This window comes from Oreochromis niloticus, linkage group LG18 (assembly GCF_001858045.2).
Source record: "Oreochromis niloticus isolate F11D_XX linkage group LG18, O_niloticus_UMD_NMBU, whole genome shotgun sequence".
In the NCBI taxonomy this organism is placed as follows: Eukaryota; Metazoa; Chordata; class Actinopteri; order Cichliformes; family Cichlidae; genus Oreochromis; species Oreochromis niloticus.
This window is the reverse complement of record NC_031982.2, coordinates 19092854-19107908: the sequence shown is the minus strand read 5'-3', so window position 1 is coordinate 19107908 and position 15055 is coordinate 19092854. Positions and strand designations below refer to the sequence as shown.

The window sequence follows — 15055 nt, the reverse complement described above, 5'->3', positions numbered from 1 at the left end:
TGTAAATAAAATCAACCTTGCTTGGAGTCTTGGATTACAAAAAAAAACAAACAAACAAAAAAAAAAACACACGCACAATGTTATCTAATAAAAGTAGAGCTGGGCGATAAAACGATAACGATATGTATTGCGAAATAACTTTTTCTCGATAGAAAAATTAAACTATTGCGATAGACCTCTTCTCTCGTGTCCTCTTAAAAAAAAAAAAAAAAAAAAAAAAAAAAAAAAAAAAAAAAAAAAAAAAAGAACAGCCAATCCAAATTAAGTAGCGCAGAGCCGAACCAATCACAGCCGCAGCGTCACGTCACATGACTTGTTACGTACAGCACAAGCGCCAAGGCGCACATGTGTATTTGTTTTTGCAGCCGGGCCGCCCAGGTAATGAAGGAAATGAGTTTGCCGACTAGAGAAAAATCAACCGAGAGCGTGAGCGAAGGTTACCGAAGAAAAAACAGATGATGGTTCCAATGCTGGAGAGATTGTCGAACGGAAGGGCCACAGAAGTTCCGTAGTGTGAAGGTATTTCGGCTATTTCAAGTCTGACAAAAAAAGAGTAGCGCGCACTGCAAATTGTGCCGAAAGCAAGTCTGGATATACAATAAAGCGGTGCATGCTCAATCTCTGACTGAAAGCGCTAATTCGTCATTCGGCTTTTGTCAGACTAAAGTAACTGTTAAAACTGTTTGAAAAGCTAAGCTATACAACAAGGAGAGATTGATGCTACGTCCACACGTACCCGGGTATTTTTGAAAACGCAGATTTTTCTATGCGTTTGCACCTTTCGTCCACACGTAAACGGCGTTTTCAGTCACTGAAAACGGAGATTTCTAAAAACGCCTGCCAGGGTGGATATTTTCGAAAACTCCGTTTTTGCATTTACGTGTGGACAAGAAAAACGGAGAAAACGCAGCGTCAAAGGTGTGCGCCTTTTTTGACGTCACACTGTGCGCCACGTTATTGTTTCGGTGAAATGAATTTCTACAATACTGTTACTGTTAATTGTACTCTCTGCAGTGTTTAAATGCTTACATATACACACATAGTTACTGTCCCTCCACACATACGACTCAGTTCTGTTTCTATGCCCCATCTTTGTTTACTATTTCCTACCGAGGCTTCTAGACTTCTGATTGGCCAACATTTCTACACGGTTAGGAATATATCGCCACCTGTTGCTTTGGCATGTTCCTAGCAGCGTTTTCCTTCATTTCTGCGTTTACGTGTGGACGGGATTATTTTTTAAAACGAAAACGGAAAATCTCCGTTTTCAAAAATACCCGTGTACGTGTGGACGTAGCCTGAGAATTTCCTTTTAGTTCTCAGTTTATTTGATATTGACAAAAGTTAGTCAATTTTGTCTGTTCTTCTGTAAAACGACCTAAGATTTATTTTTAGAATTAAAATTTTGTTTCTAAGTGGAATTGACAATTTAGTAGTCTGTTTTGTTTGTTCTATTTTGAAACTTAAACGCTTTAGCGGCTGCCTTTTGTGTAGTTTACAATATTTGCCTTTATCTGAAACTGAAGTCTCATGTTCCTTAAGTACATCTACCCTGTTGAACTTATTATGGGAAATAAATATTTTAATTAAAACAAGCTGCTAATTATTTCACATTTTACTTGTGAGCAAAGGCACATTTAAATCTTACAAATATAGTTATTTGGCTTATATCGTGATATATATCGTTATCGCCTGAAATGAAAAAAACATATCGTGATATGAAAAAATCTTATATCGCCCAGCTCTAAATAAAAGCAATACCTACACGGTTACATGAACCCAAAAACTGCAGTGAAACTTTCTCTTAAAAGAAGCCCCCTTAAAGATTCCTAAAATATATATTATATAGAAATTATTTTATTAAAATATACTGCAGTTTTAGGTTAAGAAAATCCAAGATTTTTCAACATCCATCCTTTCCTAACTGACAGCATCTTACTTTGATCGTACTTACATGATGATGGTTTTCTTTGGTATTTTTGTCTCCTGCTCGGTAACTGTGGGAGGAACACGGACAAAGCATGATGGTTATTTTGCATTGCTAAACCTGCACTGAAAGCATTTTCTGCTTATTAAAAACCACAAAACATCCAAGAGTAAGACTGTATGGATAAAGCCAGACTTGCTACCTTCAATGGTGATGGCCTGCTCACCAGAGCGAGCCACAGCAGAGGGGAGGACCAAGTCAGCAGCACACTTTGCACTGCCCAGACGGTTCGACAACTGAAATCCAACAGATATATTTTTAGAGTCATAAATGTGACTCGCTGCTGCTAATTAATATCAACTATCTTTATAGGCACAAAGGCAAATGCATGACCTTCATTAAAATCTCCCCTCACTGACCCTTAAAAATAAAGGAAATGTTATTTTTGTAATTATCTGAGATATTTTCTGGTATTGAGACCGCTTACTGTAGAGCTCCAAATTCTGAACAAATAGATCTTAATAGTTTTAATGATCCTAATATATTTCGAGTACTTTTGTCAATCATTTAACATTAAGTGTACAAAACTTGAGGTTCACGAGTCTCCCTGTCTCACATATTATAACTGCCCTCCCAGAGCCTCTTCATGCCAGAGATTTCTTCCTTTTAAATGTATTTATTTTACTGTTACTTGCAACAGGGCTTTCAAATTGTTGGATCTCTCTATGTAATGCTGTATAGTCTTAACCTTACTAAGTGATTGCCCAGAGATTATGTACACTCTGAAATGGCACAAAACTAATACAGTTAAATGGAAATGAATTAGTCTAGACCAACCTCGCACTCATAGTGTCCAAGGTCTCTCTCCGTCAGGTTTTTGATTACCAGAACCAGAACGCCACTCCGGAGCTCACTGTAGGTCTGATATTTCTGCTGGTCAGTCAGCAGCCTGCCATCCTTGAACCACCTTGAACAGGGACACATGCAGACGGGAGACAGGATTAGAGGACGGGGTTGATGTTCAAAAAAAATTTGCAAAACTGAATCAAAATGAAGGAAAGAAGAAAACATAAGGAAGGTATCCATACCTCACTTTGGGTTTGGGGGCGCTTTGTATTACACAGGTGAATTGAGCGTCCTCACCGGCAACAAAGATGGCATTCCTTATTTTATTTACAAAACGAGGAGGTACTAAAAGAAACACATGACAGTGTTTTATGTTTTAGACTATTCATCATTTTTCACGAGAAAAGTGTAATGAAGCAGCAGAAAAGAATACTCTTAGGATCATCCTATATATAGGTATGATGTGCTACTTACCCTGAACTGTGATCTTTCCCAGAGTACTGGCATTGCCAGCTGGACTTGTGGCAAAGCACATGTACTGACCAGAATCATCTGCAGTCATATTGTCCAGGATTAGTGTGCAGGAACCATCGGGGTCCTCGATGATGATGTGATGAGGATCTGCCTCCACTGCGCGTCCATCTGCATCCAACAAGTAAACAAATCCACTCATGAAACAATCTTTGTATGTCACTCCACATGGCTAAAAACCACAGAGGAAATGCCTCACCCTTGTACCAGGTAACCGCAGGTTTGGGTACTCCAGTAACTTTGCAGGCCAACTTAACAGTCTGGCCCAGCTCTGCTGTGCAGTTTGCCAGAATTTCATCAAAATCAGGGGAACCTGGAAAATAGTTTGGCATAAAATGCTGTGCTACAAATTCCAAGCAATAAAAAGGTAAAGAAAAAAGTAAAACTGGTGCTGCAGTCCCACTCACTCCATGCAGGCATGCTGTATCGCTGCTGCAGTTCTCTGAGGTCTCTCAGCCACGAGTTCTTGATGGTAACAGTTCGGGCCTGTAAGGTGTACTTCCTCACAGAATCCTCGCGCTCATGCCAAATCTCAAAGGCACGGTCATCACCCTCCACTGTCTCATTCACATCAATGTTATTCAGCTGAAACAAGATAAAGAAACCAACAAACATCATTTAGGCCGCTGACCATGAAAGAAAGATGAAACTAAAAGGAGTGATTATGTTAAAAACGCTTACCTTCATCATGTTCTTGAAAATATATGCTTGTGTATCAGTGTTGCTGTCTCTCTTGGGCTTGCAGATGATGCAGTAGTTCTTAAAGAGGAAGACGTGACGGTGGTGACCTCTAGAGGACGTTCTAATTCCAGGCGCACCCTCCCACACTTGGAAAGGCCCCTGGTGGGTGAGAGTAAACATATACAGAGAGTCAAACACTTATGTCTAATCAAGACCCTGCACAGTCCGCAGCTACGTGGTACCTGTCTAATTGGTTCTCCAAGAACTTCGAGGGTGGCAGGATAGTTCTCAATCATGGAGACATGGTGGGTATTCTCAGAACGCTGAGGGAGTGCAGACACCATTGCAAAAGCTTCTTCCAGCAGGCAGCAGTTCTGACCATTTCTTGCTTTGTTTCGAATGAGCTCCTGAAGATGTTGAAGCAGAAATTTCAACAAAACTGAAGTTATACTGATCGTGGACATAATTTAAAGGCTCTAAAAGCAAATGACTGAAAAGTAAATAACTTATTCTAAGATGACTGTATGCATGCACTCTATTACCTTCAGGAAGGCCTTGTACTTCTGAATCCTCTCCAGTGGTTGTTGGAGATAGGCATTTATGCTTCTTACTGGTGGATCTGCAGGGTCTGCATTAGCCTGCGCTGTGTCAGTATATTCCTGTTTTTTGGGGTTTAAAAAAAAAAAAGATTTTAACAGTTGGCACATTTGTAATTCATAGTATAGCAATGACAATTCTGCTGTTACCTTAAAGAAGCTGTGGACAGTCTTGTCACTGATGGCAGATTCAGCCTGGCCCTGACCTACAAGATACTGAAGGTACTTCTCAAAGCCCTCCTTGTTCTTCAGGAAACACATGGCTATGTCGTCATCAGTGTCGCAGTCATTCAACTTCGGAAGGAATGCCCTAAAAAGAAAATCATAAGAATGATGCATACACATACGTGTACTTCTGATTATACTAAACAATGGCTGAAAATAACATTTAAGAGGTGAGCTCACTTGCTATGGAAGGACTTGATATCATCAACGTTTCTGAAAATAGCCTCTTTCTGGCTGGTGACATCAGGCGGTGCATCAGAACTGTCTGCATGCTTCAGGTGATGGGAGGTGAAGAATTCCACCTCCTTGACAAACTCTGATTCTCCGTTTATCAGTTCCTGGATCAGTTGGCTAGAAGCACGAATTAATAGTTTGTTATGGTTCTTTGGTTGGTTTGCTTTGTGACGACAAATATGCTTCACTTACAATAATTTTCTCTTGTATTCTCCTTCAGACACCTCTTCCACACTCGTTTCTGGAAGATCGCCAGCATCAGCGGAGAGCTGTAACAGAAATTTTTTTAATTAAAAATATTACCCAATGCATGCAACATGCAGTGGCGAGCTGGAAGCAATTGTCTTGAGACATACTTTGAGTTTTTTGTCCAGGTAGGCCGGTGAGACCCAGCCTTGGCGGGATGGTGTCGTTTTGGTGGGTTTGGTCCGAACTAACCACTTGAGTGGGTGAGCAGAGTCCAAAACCTCAACATACTGTCCCTCCTTTAGAGAGATGGAATCTTTGCTCGCCACCATGGGGTTGTAATCAGCTGTTGCTACATAGATATCAAACATCTATAAAAAAAAATATATATGTGTGTGTATTAATGACAGGATTGCAGGGGGACTGGAAGCTATCCCAGCTGTCAGAGGGTGAGAGACAATACCAATCTGCCCCAAGGCTAACACACAGAGACAGATAACCATTCACACCTGTCTATGTATAAAAAAAACTTAATTGAATTTCCCTTTATTTCTTCAAATAAAACTGCTGCATTAAAACTTTCATTTCCTTGTTTTATATAGCATCCTGCCATTGGGTTTCACTGTTTACTTGATGAAATTCTGATATAAAGGCCAAATATTTATGAACATTATGAACTTAATGGAATTTTTTTGTATCTCACCTCTCCCCTGGCATCTCCTTCATCAGACTCCGAGGAGGAGTCAGCAATGAGGGAGGGAGGACGGGAGCGACCGTGATGAGGCGATGGAGAAGGTGTCTTGGTCTCATCATCACTGTCACCACCTGGTACGCGTAATGAAGCTGGAGCAGTAAGGAGGAAGACAAAGAAAGACAGGTCAGTCGTACGGAAATGTCCCGTCAGTATAATCTGTCCTTTAAACCTATGCAGTAGGTATTAGTACCCACACTCACTCAGGTCCATCAGCTTAAATTCATATTTAAAACCATAACTGTGTGCTAGCGTGTACCAGTGTTGTATTTACCTGGTCAATTTGAATTTTTCTGTATACTAAAGTAACGACATATTTTTTACGATGCAAAAACAGAGGGGAGAAATCCACAGTGGTTAATCATTCTAACGCTCTAACATGTATTACTGTATTAGTATCATGACAACAGGCAGCAACACTTGTATCTCAGCTCTCCACATACATGTCTGCTGGTGAGCATGTATTCCACTTATACAGAAGCTTCATAGGTTATTGCAAAAACTATTTTAGTAACAAGAGAAAGGGTGAGAAAACTCATTGAAGATGAGTAAGGAGATATAGAGGGCACTAATAGAAATAAAAGGGAATGGCTAAGCTGTTATTAAGCTGACACTGAAATAGAGTCGGTGTATGAATAACTAAATATTTCTTGTATGTAAAAGGAAATGTAAGGAAAACTGTTTTATCAAGTCATTTATTAATAGATAGAAAATATTTCAGTGGAAAACTGCAGAGTATCTGTGATGCTGATGCACTTGGGATACATACTGGCAGATTTGGGCCAAGATTTCATCCACTGGAGCACTTCATGATTCTGTAAACTGTCTGAATAACAAATTAATCATTTGATGAGTATTTATTTAGTGGGAGTGATAAACTAATGGGTGTAAAGGTGGTTAGGAAATGATGTCCGTATGAAGGAATGGGAGATTTTATGTCATAAATGCATAAATAAACTAAAGCGTGCACTAGACAAGCACTAACATGGCACTAAGAAACATTCCTTGGTCAGGTTTGGTGCTCAGAAACAAAGGAAAGTGATAGGCAGTTCAGTATTTAAGCATTACAGCATTCAGATTAAACATTTCTTAAACAGCCAGAATGAATTCAAAGAATTCAACCAAACCTGACAAGAAAATAACAGAGCAATGCAACAAAAGCACTGTAAGCAACATAATTTATGATCCATACTTCAGTCTTCAGCATTAGTAACTACCAAATGCAGTCACTGCAGAGGGAATATGTATAGTTAACCTGCAGATTTTTAGTCCAACTACAGACACAAGGCAATTTAAGAGATTGAAGGTGTTGTGATTGTTCAAGTCATATAATTTTATGTTTGTTCTCCTGAGAATGTATGTTCTCTTGAGGTGAAACCTTTTGTTTTTTTTTAACTATATCCTAATCTGAACTGTTTATAAGACTTGTTGAGAAGGAGCTACAGTCCAGTTTTCGCATAATCATTCATTTATCTTGGTTTAAACCAGACTTGAAGCCGGAATAGACCAGTTCTGAAATGCCTTATGGACATAAAGGTTTGTATTTTATAAAGTACTATGAACTCATTAGTCTCTGAGTATTTAATGCAGAGCTATAATGGTCCACTTACCTTGGGTGATCTTGGCCGATACCATTTCAGTGATCTGAGAGGTGAGTTTCATGAGGAATTCCTCTGAACCTACTTCACCTAGGAAAGGCATTTTGCCCTCTTAAGGGTCCGCAAAAAGTAAAGAACACCATAAATATCTTAACATTTATTTCGATTAATTTATATATCTTATCAAAAATAAACATTACTGGGCCTGATGATTAGCTAGTACGTCTTACCTTTTCCTCTGCTAGTGTCTTCCTGTGGAGGACTAACTGTAATCCCAAGAACCCTGAGCGGATTTCAGTATTACAATTTGTCAGGTATTTACATTTATATCAAATATACTTACTACAGACATCCTTTTATGTGCAAGGCAATCAAAAGGTTTCAAAAATAACTTACTCTGAAGCCGCTGTCTCTTTCTTGGGCTGAGGAGCTAGAGAGGGCAGGAGGGAAAAAAGAAGGGGAAGGGTGGTTTGAAAAGTGCTCTGCTAAGTGTTTCTGATATAAGAAAACACTCATTTAACCTGTCATTTCAAAATAAAGTATCTTGATGACTTTATTCTCCTTACTCTCATCCACCTCCAGGTGAGCAGTGCAGATGGACTGTCCAGCTTTATTTGTTGCAATGCAGGTGTAGGCACCAGTGTACTCTGTGCCCACGTCCATCAAGATGAGACTGTGCCGGCGCCCAGAGCTTGCTATTTTGTATCCTTTAGTATCAGGCTTGATCCACAGGACATCCTCCAAAGATTCCTCCTTTAGCCAGTTGACCATGGGAGTAGGAGATCCTAAGAGAGAAGAAGGGTGATTATGGAGACTTTATAATAATGCTGTGTGGCAGGTAGACCCTAAAATCTAGACTTTCTTCTTATCTAGAAAAGTGTAGTAACGCACCTTCTACTTTCACAGACAGAGTGATGCTTGTTCCTTGTTTCACCTTCCTGTTGCTGAACCTTTCAATGAAGCGGGGTGGCACCAGGGGCTCTTTAGGGTCTGTGAGAATAAAGTGTATAATGTGACACTTTGAATATATGGACATGTCTACTGAAAGTACATATACTTGTGCTGTGGTTTGTAGGATAAATGTTAAATTACCCTTTTTCTCTTGTGGTAAAATCTCCCCAGGACCTGTTACAAAAAAGTGTTGCAAATGTATAAAAGTGTATCTCATCATTTCATTTGAGATTTGTATTTTGTATTCAGGCACGTGTATACATACTCAATACTATCATCCGGGCAGAGGAGTAAGCAGAACCGGCTGCATTGCTGATGTAGACGGAGTACTCCCCCATATCCTCTTTTTTCACCTCCGTGATCTCCACGCCATGAACGTCTCTCTCTGCTAAGAAATGAATTCTTTCCGAAGGTCGTAGAGGGTGGCTATCTTTAAACCAGTATATTCTGGGTTTCGGGAAACCTGGAAAACAACAAATACTTTAGAAACATTATTCTTAAATCATGTGCAATGTTTTTAGAACACTGGGATGGATTAATAAATCTTTACTTTACCCTTTACTTTAAGCTGCATCTTTGCAATAGGTGAACCTGGACAGACGTGAACATCATGAAGCTCCTCCACAACCTGCGGTAGCTGATCATCTTCAGCTACAGACTCAAAGGTCTCAGTTTCCCTGTTGGAGGAGAGTAAAGCACAGCAGCTCCAGTATATCTATAACTTTATGTGAAGGCCTCAATATAAAGGTTTAGTTCATATAAATAAACATAAATAAATTCACCTGGACATGTATCCTTTGGCACTGACATAGGAAGACGTCTCAGTGGCATCAGCAGCAGTGTCATAATCTGAGCTGCAAGACACTGATGGAGGAATTTTATTATAGTATTATACAATGCTTAAGGTGTAAAGGGACTCTGCTTTTCTGAGATGCTGATTTATGGTTCGGAAATTAGCTTCATGCTTCAGTTAAATGCTACATCTGTATAACTGTAGGTTTTGTGGGTGTGTCTTTCTTTACCCCTCCCTAATATAAAGGCAGGGTGAGAAACCTGCCTTTATATAAGGGGAGGCTCAAGGTCCGTGTCACATATTCTGCATGCTAGTTTTCCTCTGACTTCGTCTGAAGTTGTCTTCTGTTTTAAAAAAAAACAAGCTATACAGAAGTTTGCATACATATACAGGCATGAATATTGTAGCAATTTTGCCCTTTTAATGCTTTCTTTGAACTGTTCTTTTTCCAGGGTGGAATGATGCACAGCATACATCTCAATGACTTCAAAAAACAAGAATTTGGTGCCCAAAATAAATTCAAATTTGCCTAGTCAGTTATCCCTGCACATGTATTTAAAAAGCAAATGTGCATTTCTTGTATCATCTGTTCACTTACTGTCAACCCTGAGTTCAGCTTTAGTAGATGCAATGCCGCTGCTGTTTTCAGCTGTGCAGCGATAGACCCCCATATCAGTAGGCAACACAGTGGTGATGATAAGTTGGTGGCAGCCCTCCTGGTCTTCATTGATCATGTAATGGTCATTCTCCTCCAGAAGCTTGCCATCCTTATACCAGCGAACAGTGGGAGGTGGCTTGCCAATCACAACACAGTCAAAGCTGACTGGATAACCGTCTGGAACATCCTGACTTTGTAGCTCGGTTAAGAAGACCGGTGCAGCTGGGCAACAAGAGCCAACGGAAAGCAAAAATAAAAATCCCACCCCTTACAGAGAAACTATTCTTGGTGTATTGAATTTGGTGCATTACTAACCAGACAAAATGTGTGTAACAATAAAGAAAGTTATAATTAACAGAGAGCAAGCTGCTTCTTACCTGGAGCTCCAGTCGTGAAAGCAGGAGGCTGTCTATCTTGTGTGGGCGTCTGTGTACCATCTTGTATGTAGCCCATCTTTTTAATTCGCAGCTCCACTTTGTGAGACCCTGCAGGTATGATTGTGGTCTCCACAGGAACCCCATGGACTGTAAACATCTCCTGAAATCTCGTAGAGGCAACTTCAGCTTCTGTCCGTGAATCAAAACGAATGTAGATATAATTGTCATCTTCACGGTAAGATTGTGGGTCTGGGGCTCGCAAGTCTCCTTCATCTGCACTGACAAATGGTTCTTCCTCAACATCTGGTGGGAGACGCGTGCGCAACAGGCGCCGGAGGCGTCTGCTTGCCTGTCTCAGCGACTCATCCATCTCACTTCCGGAGGAGCTCTCAGGCTCACTGTCAGCACTGTAACCTACAGTAAGCGGCCGTCGGCCCGATGATTCTCTTACCGTTCCCACAGTCACCTTACCGCTGTGAGAAGCTACCCCAAACTTGTTAGTGGCTTCACAAGTGTAAACTCCAGTGTCCTTGGTGGTGATTGCAGTAATGACCAGTGAGCAGGTGCCATCATTATAGATATCAATATGATGATGCTTGCCATCAGTCAGTGGTTCTCCATCTTTCAGCCAGCGGACCTTATCAGGTTTACCTTCTGTCACACATTCCAGATGTATGGTGCCATTAGGTTCTTTAGTCTGGTCTTTGAAGACTTCTTTAAAAACAGGACGCATGTCCTTGCGGGCCTTGTAGCCCTTGAAGGCAGCTTGAATTTTAACAGCAGCTTCTCTGAGCTCAGGGTCATCCTCTTTACCGATCTCCATGATGCTAGTTTCCTCTGTAGACACGTGTTTTTCTTGTGTTTGCTGAACTACAGTTGTTTTCACTTCTGTCTGCTGCACAGTTTTCTGCTCTGACATTTGGAAATGTGCGAAGAATCTCTCAGCGGCTAGAGTATCTGCTTCCTTTGTCACTGTCTCAGTAGTCTTGCTGCTCTTTTTGAGGTAGGAAACAAGTGTTGAACGCCCAGAAACAGACTCATCCTCAGAGCTGGTGCACAGGCTGGTTTCTGTCTGCTGCTTTGACACAATGGCCTGCTCCTTCTCTGCTGATTTGACTTCCACTTTCTCAGATTGTGGAAGCTGATTCTGGTCTAATTTGCTCCGACCACTTTTGCCGTCCTCCTCTGGTTGTTCAGAGATGGAGTCCAGAGTTGGCTCCCGACTCATGCGTCGTTTCTTGGCTGATGCTTCCCAAAGTTCATGGAGATCACCTTCTTCAGCAGCCTCAGGAGGAAGACTGGGCTGTCCCAGTACCTCAGTCGCTTCCGGTTTTGCATCTACACATCCACAATGGAGTTACAGTTAGGGTCCATACAGCACCACGCCCGTTTAATTGGTGCTTAAAAACTTTTAACATTTATGTGCAGGGCTACATTAGGGCTACAGCAGAGCTTGTGGAGAAATACAAGAAGTACCACATATACAGTGTACAGTGACCTACCTGGGGTAATCGGTGGCGGAGGAGGTGCTTCTGTGTTACAAGAAGAGAAGAAAAACAAATGATATTAAAGTTTATAAAATATCTAAATTCCTTGGTTTCTAGCATTACATCTTTGGCTAGAATGTTGCAGTTGCATAAAGCTCGATCTCATATCACCATGTGACATAAAACATGAACTGCAATTGCAATTATAAACACAACATCACAGAAAAAAGCAGATAGTTGTGTTAAGTGAAGCGTACATTCACTCACCAAGCTGAACAGTGTGAGGCAGCTCAACAGGCTCCCCTATCCCTGCTCTGTTGATGGCTGCCACTCTAAACCTGTAGGCACTGCCTGGACTGAGATTTTCAACCACAAATTCGGTGTTACGCACAGGCTCAGAATGACATGGAAGCCAGAGGGCACTGTCTACCATTCGGATCTCCACTCTGTAGCCCAGAATGGGACTTCCTCCATCATGCAAAGGTGTGAACCAAGAGAGGGTAACAGACTTTTTTGTCTTACTTAGGACCTCCGGATCCTCTGGAGGATCAGGCACAGCTATGGGGAAGGGAAAAAGAAAAACAGCCATTGGATATATTTATGAGCACAAATTAAAAACCAAATACTCTACAGTGTTAATCTGTTATGAAAGTTATATGGAAGGTGTTCCAAATGCTCCAGAACTTTCCATGTTTTTTGTCAGGTAGCTTATCTTTTCTAAAGAATGTCTTTCGCTTAGGCCGCTGTAAATTTGCACAGGTTTGCTGCTTCTTCAAAGAGAAAGCTCTATGCTGTTTGGCTTCCAAAAAGCAGAAGGTAAGTAAAGACCTGATATTCTTAGAGATCACCGCACTGTCTGGGGTAAATATTCACTAAGCATAAATTAGAATTAAGAGGAATCTATTACTCAGAAATTTAGTTACATATTTCCAGCAGCCTTCTTCAAAAAGATTGAATCAGAAGGCATTCCCGCATACAGTGGGAACAGAGATTCTTACATTTAATGCAAGTGTTGAAAGTATTAGTGTTAAGACTGTGCAGCCTTGTTGGAGCCATGCATTGCCTATTTATCCATTTATATTGCCTTAATTTGGAATATCTAGTTTGTGTTGGAACTTAAGACCACACTTCTGACCATTGTTTCTTGTGTAAATAATATTTGAAATCTGTTCTCCATACTAGTGGCATGTAGTATGTTATGAAATGACACATTGTACCTACTAGCAAACGTGTTGTTTAAGACGGACACCAGGCCACTAGACTGTACAAATTTCAAAGTGAAATCTTCAGTGGTGGATAAAGAAGAGAGCTTCAAACTACTGAACTGCCCAGCTAATATAAAACTTCACAGTTGGAGGTATTAAGAAAAAGCTTTGATGGTATGCCATACCTGCTCCATAGTTCTTCAAAAGATTTGTATTACCTTAGCTTCCTACTATACCCTGAATTGTCCAAAATGTAAATTCTGGTTCTGCACTCCCTGGTCGAAACTCAGAATTACAAAAAATTGGAGTAAACTCTATATACAGGTTTAAAGAGATATTTGTTAATCTTTTCATAGACATGACAGTTTACATAACTGAAATAAATAAATATGCAGAGAGATAGTCTAATACCTTACAGAGATATGGTTACCAGACTGAATTTATGATTTATGTATCATTTACTGTAACATTTGCAATCTAAAAAACATAAAAAGCACCTAACTGGAAGATTAAAAACACATAATTACAACCGTTTAAAAGTGATCTTAGGCATGTTATTCATTAAACACTTACTGATGATGGTGAGCTTGGCCAGAGAGATAGCATCTCTGGCAGCAAATGTAATTTCCTGCTGGGGCAAAAGAGGCGCCTGTCTCAGGACAAGGCGGTAAGACCGACCATCGGCCCTCATAGCCCAGAGGTCACTGGGCTTCAGCTCAACTCCATTAGCATACCAGACCACTTCTGTTGTAGGGACCACCTCCGTGAGCTCAACACAGAACTCGACTTTCTCCCCCACTGCAGCCACTCTGTCCTCCAAACCCTTCACAATGGCCAACTGCCAACCTTACATGGGAAAATCCACAAAATTTCTTAATTCGCAACTGACTAAAGTCAAGATTATAATATTACTACAGCTTCACCGTTGTACAGTCTTCATTTTGATGACTTACCTTTAACAGTGAGCTGGGCAGATGTGGAAGCTGTGCCAGCTCTGAAAGTCACCGTGCAACTGTCTTTGACACGCAGCTCTTTCAGCAGGAGCAGATGGCGACGACCGCTCTCGAATGATACAACCTCAGCATTAGGGGATTCTTTCAGTGGTTTGCCATCAAGGAGCCACTGGCAGTTTTTGCTCTCAGGACGAGACAGGGCACACTCAAAGAGCGCTTCGCCTCCATCAAAAGTCTCCACATTCTCCAGGCCCTGAACAATGGTAATGGGTTTGGCTGTAGAAAGCAAGAAACCATGGTAACTTAATTAAAATAGATTATAAAAGGCCTGCACTTCTCAAAGACAAAAGTAAAATAGTTACGCCTTTGTCAACCAAGAGCAAAAATGCTGTGATGATCAGTAAAAGACCTGTTTTTGTTTTTTTTGTTTTTTCCAAAGACGTTTTTGTAGGTAGAAGCAGAGAAGATCCCCTAAAGCCTGGTGCTCTTTCCATGTGGAGGGAAGCTCACCTTCCACATGAAGTGAAGCGACCACGCAGGTCCCCTCTGCCTCACAGGAGTACGTGCCCCTGTCCTCAGCGGACACATGGCTAATGTACAAGCGAGCCACATTCCAGTCCTGCTCCACTACCACCCTTCGGCCATCAGGCTGCAAAGGCTGCCCATCTTTCTTCCACTGAGCCTTCACTGGTCTTGAGTACTGGCAGATGAACTCAGCCGGCTGGTTTTCAACCACCCGGAGGTCCTCCATCTCGCTCACCACTTCAACTGTGGGATCTGAGGTTGGGGTCAGGGGATCATAGGATCAAATCCTGGCCATGAGATGTAAGGATAAAAGCGGGCCATGCCGACTGACATAAGAGCTTTATAACCCCCAAAAGCATGTCTAAGTGTAAATATGTGAGTGATATTATTTTGGAATTACTGATTGTAAGTTACCAATACTATATGGATATTTTTTTATGTATTTTCAATCGTCCAATGCTTAAACTACATAAGCTCTCAGGGGGTCAAAAAGTCCAACAGTCAAAGTTCACAACCAAGGGTCAAGACTTA

The 15055-nt window shown here is 41.0% G+C and overlaps 1 protein-coding gene and 1 long non-coding RNA gene across 16 annotated transcripts in view; one reads left to right on the top strand and one right to left on the bottom strand.

Moving 5' to 3' along the window:
* obscnb (obscurin, cytoskeletal calmodulin and titin-interacting RhoGEF b) overlaps positions 1–15055 on the bottom strand; it is a 60157-nt gene that overhangs the window by 3319 nt on the left and 41783 nt on the right. For 11 of the 15 annotated variants that reach the window (XM_025900568.1, XM_025900569.1, XM_025900564.1 and 8 more), the window contains 32 exons: positions 14510–14776; positions 14000–14275; positions 13620–13892; positions 12109–12399; positions 11857–11886; positions 10355–11692; positions 9918–10199; positions 9309–9390; positions 9082–9203; positions 8792–8989; positions 8668–8700; positions 8467–8565; positions 8142–8360; positions 7972–8005; positions 7806–7858; positions 7588–7686; positions 6747–6803; positions 5930–6069; positions 5397–5597; positions 5233–5309; positions 4987–5157; positions 4732–4891; positions 4528–4644; positions 4228–4392; positions 3986–4144; positions 3712–3889; positions 3504–3617; positions 3248–3415; positions 3016–3118; positions 2765–2894; positions 2130–2223; positions 1955–1997 (listed from right to left, as the gene is read on the bottom strand). In XM_025900568.1, the coding sequence (XP_025756353.1) occupies positions 1955–1997; positions 2130–2223; positions 2765–2894; positions 3016–3118; positions 3248–3415; positions 3504–3617; positions 3712–3889; positions 3986–4144; positions 4228–4392; positions 4528–4644; positions 4732–4891; positions 4987–5157; positions 5233–5309; positions 5397–5597; positions 5930–6069; positions 6747–6803; positions 7588–7686; positions 7806–7858; positions 7972–8005; positions 8142–8360; positions 8467–8565; positions 8668–8700; positions 8792–8989; positions 9082–9203; positions 9309–9390; positions 9918–10199; positions 10355–11692; positions 11857–11886; positions 12109–12399; positions 13620–13892; positions 14000–14275; positions 14510–14776 (5773 nt within the window). The remainder of the gene's footprint in view (positions 1–1954; positions 1998–2129; positions 2224–2764; positions 2895–3015; positions 3119–3247; positions 3416–3503; positions 3618–3711; positions 3890–3985; positions 4145–4227; positions 4393–4527; positions 4645–4731; positions 4892–4986; positions 5158–5232; positions 5310–5396; positions 5598–5929; positions 6070–6746; positions 6804–7587; positions 7687–7805; positions 7859–7971; positions 8006–8141; positions 8361–8466; positions 8566–8667; positions 8701–8791; positions 8990–9081; positions 9204–9308; positions 9391–9917; positions 10200–10354; positions 11693–11856; positions 11887–12108; positions 12400–13619; positions 13893–13999; positions 14276–14509; positions 14777–15055) is intronic. The other 4 variants (XM_025900566.1, XM_025900571.1, XM_025900576.1 and 1 more) reach the window with 2 other exon arrangements.
* LOC109195628 (uncharacterized) lies at positions 12236–14575 on the top strand. Its single transcript, XR_002057179.2, has 4 exons — positions 12236–12324; positions 12601–12657; positions 14085–14262; positions 14439–14575. It is a non-coding gene; the product is annotated as an uncharacterized LOC109195628 (long non-coding RNA).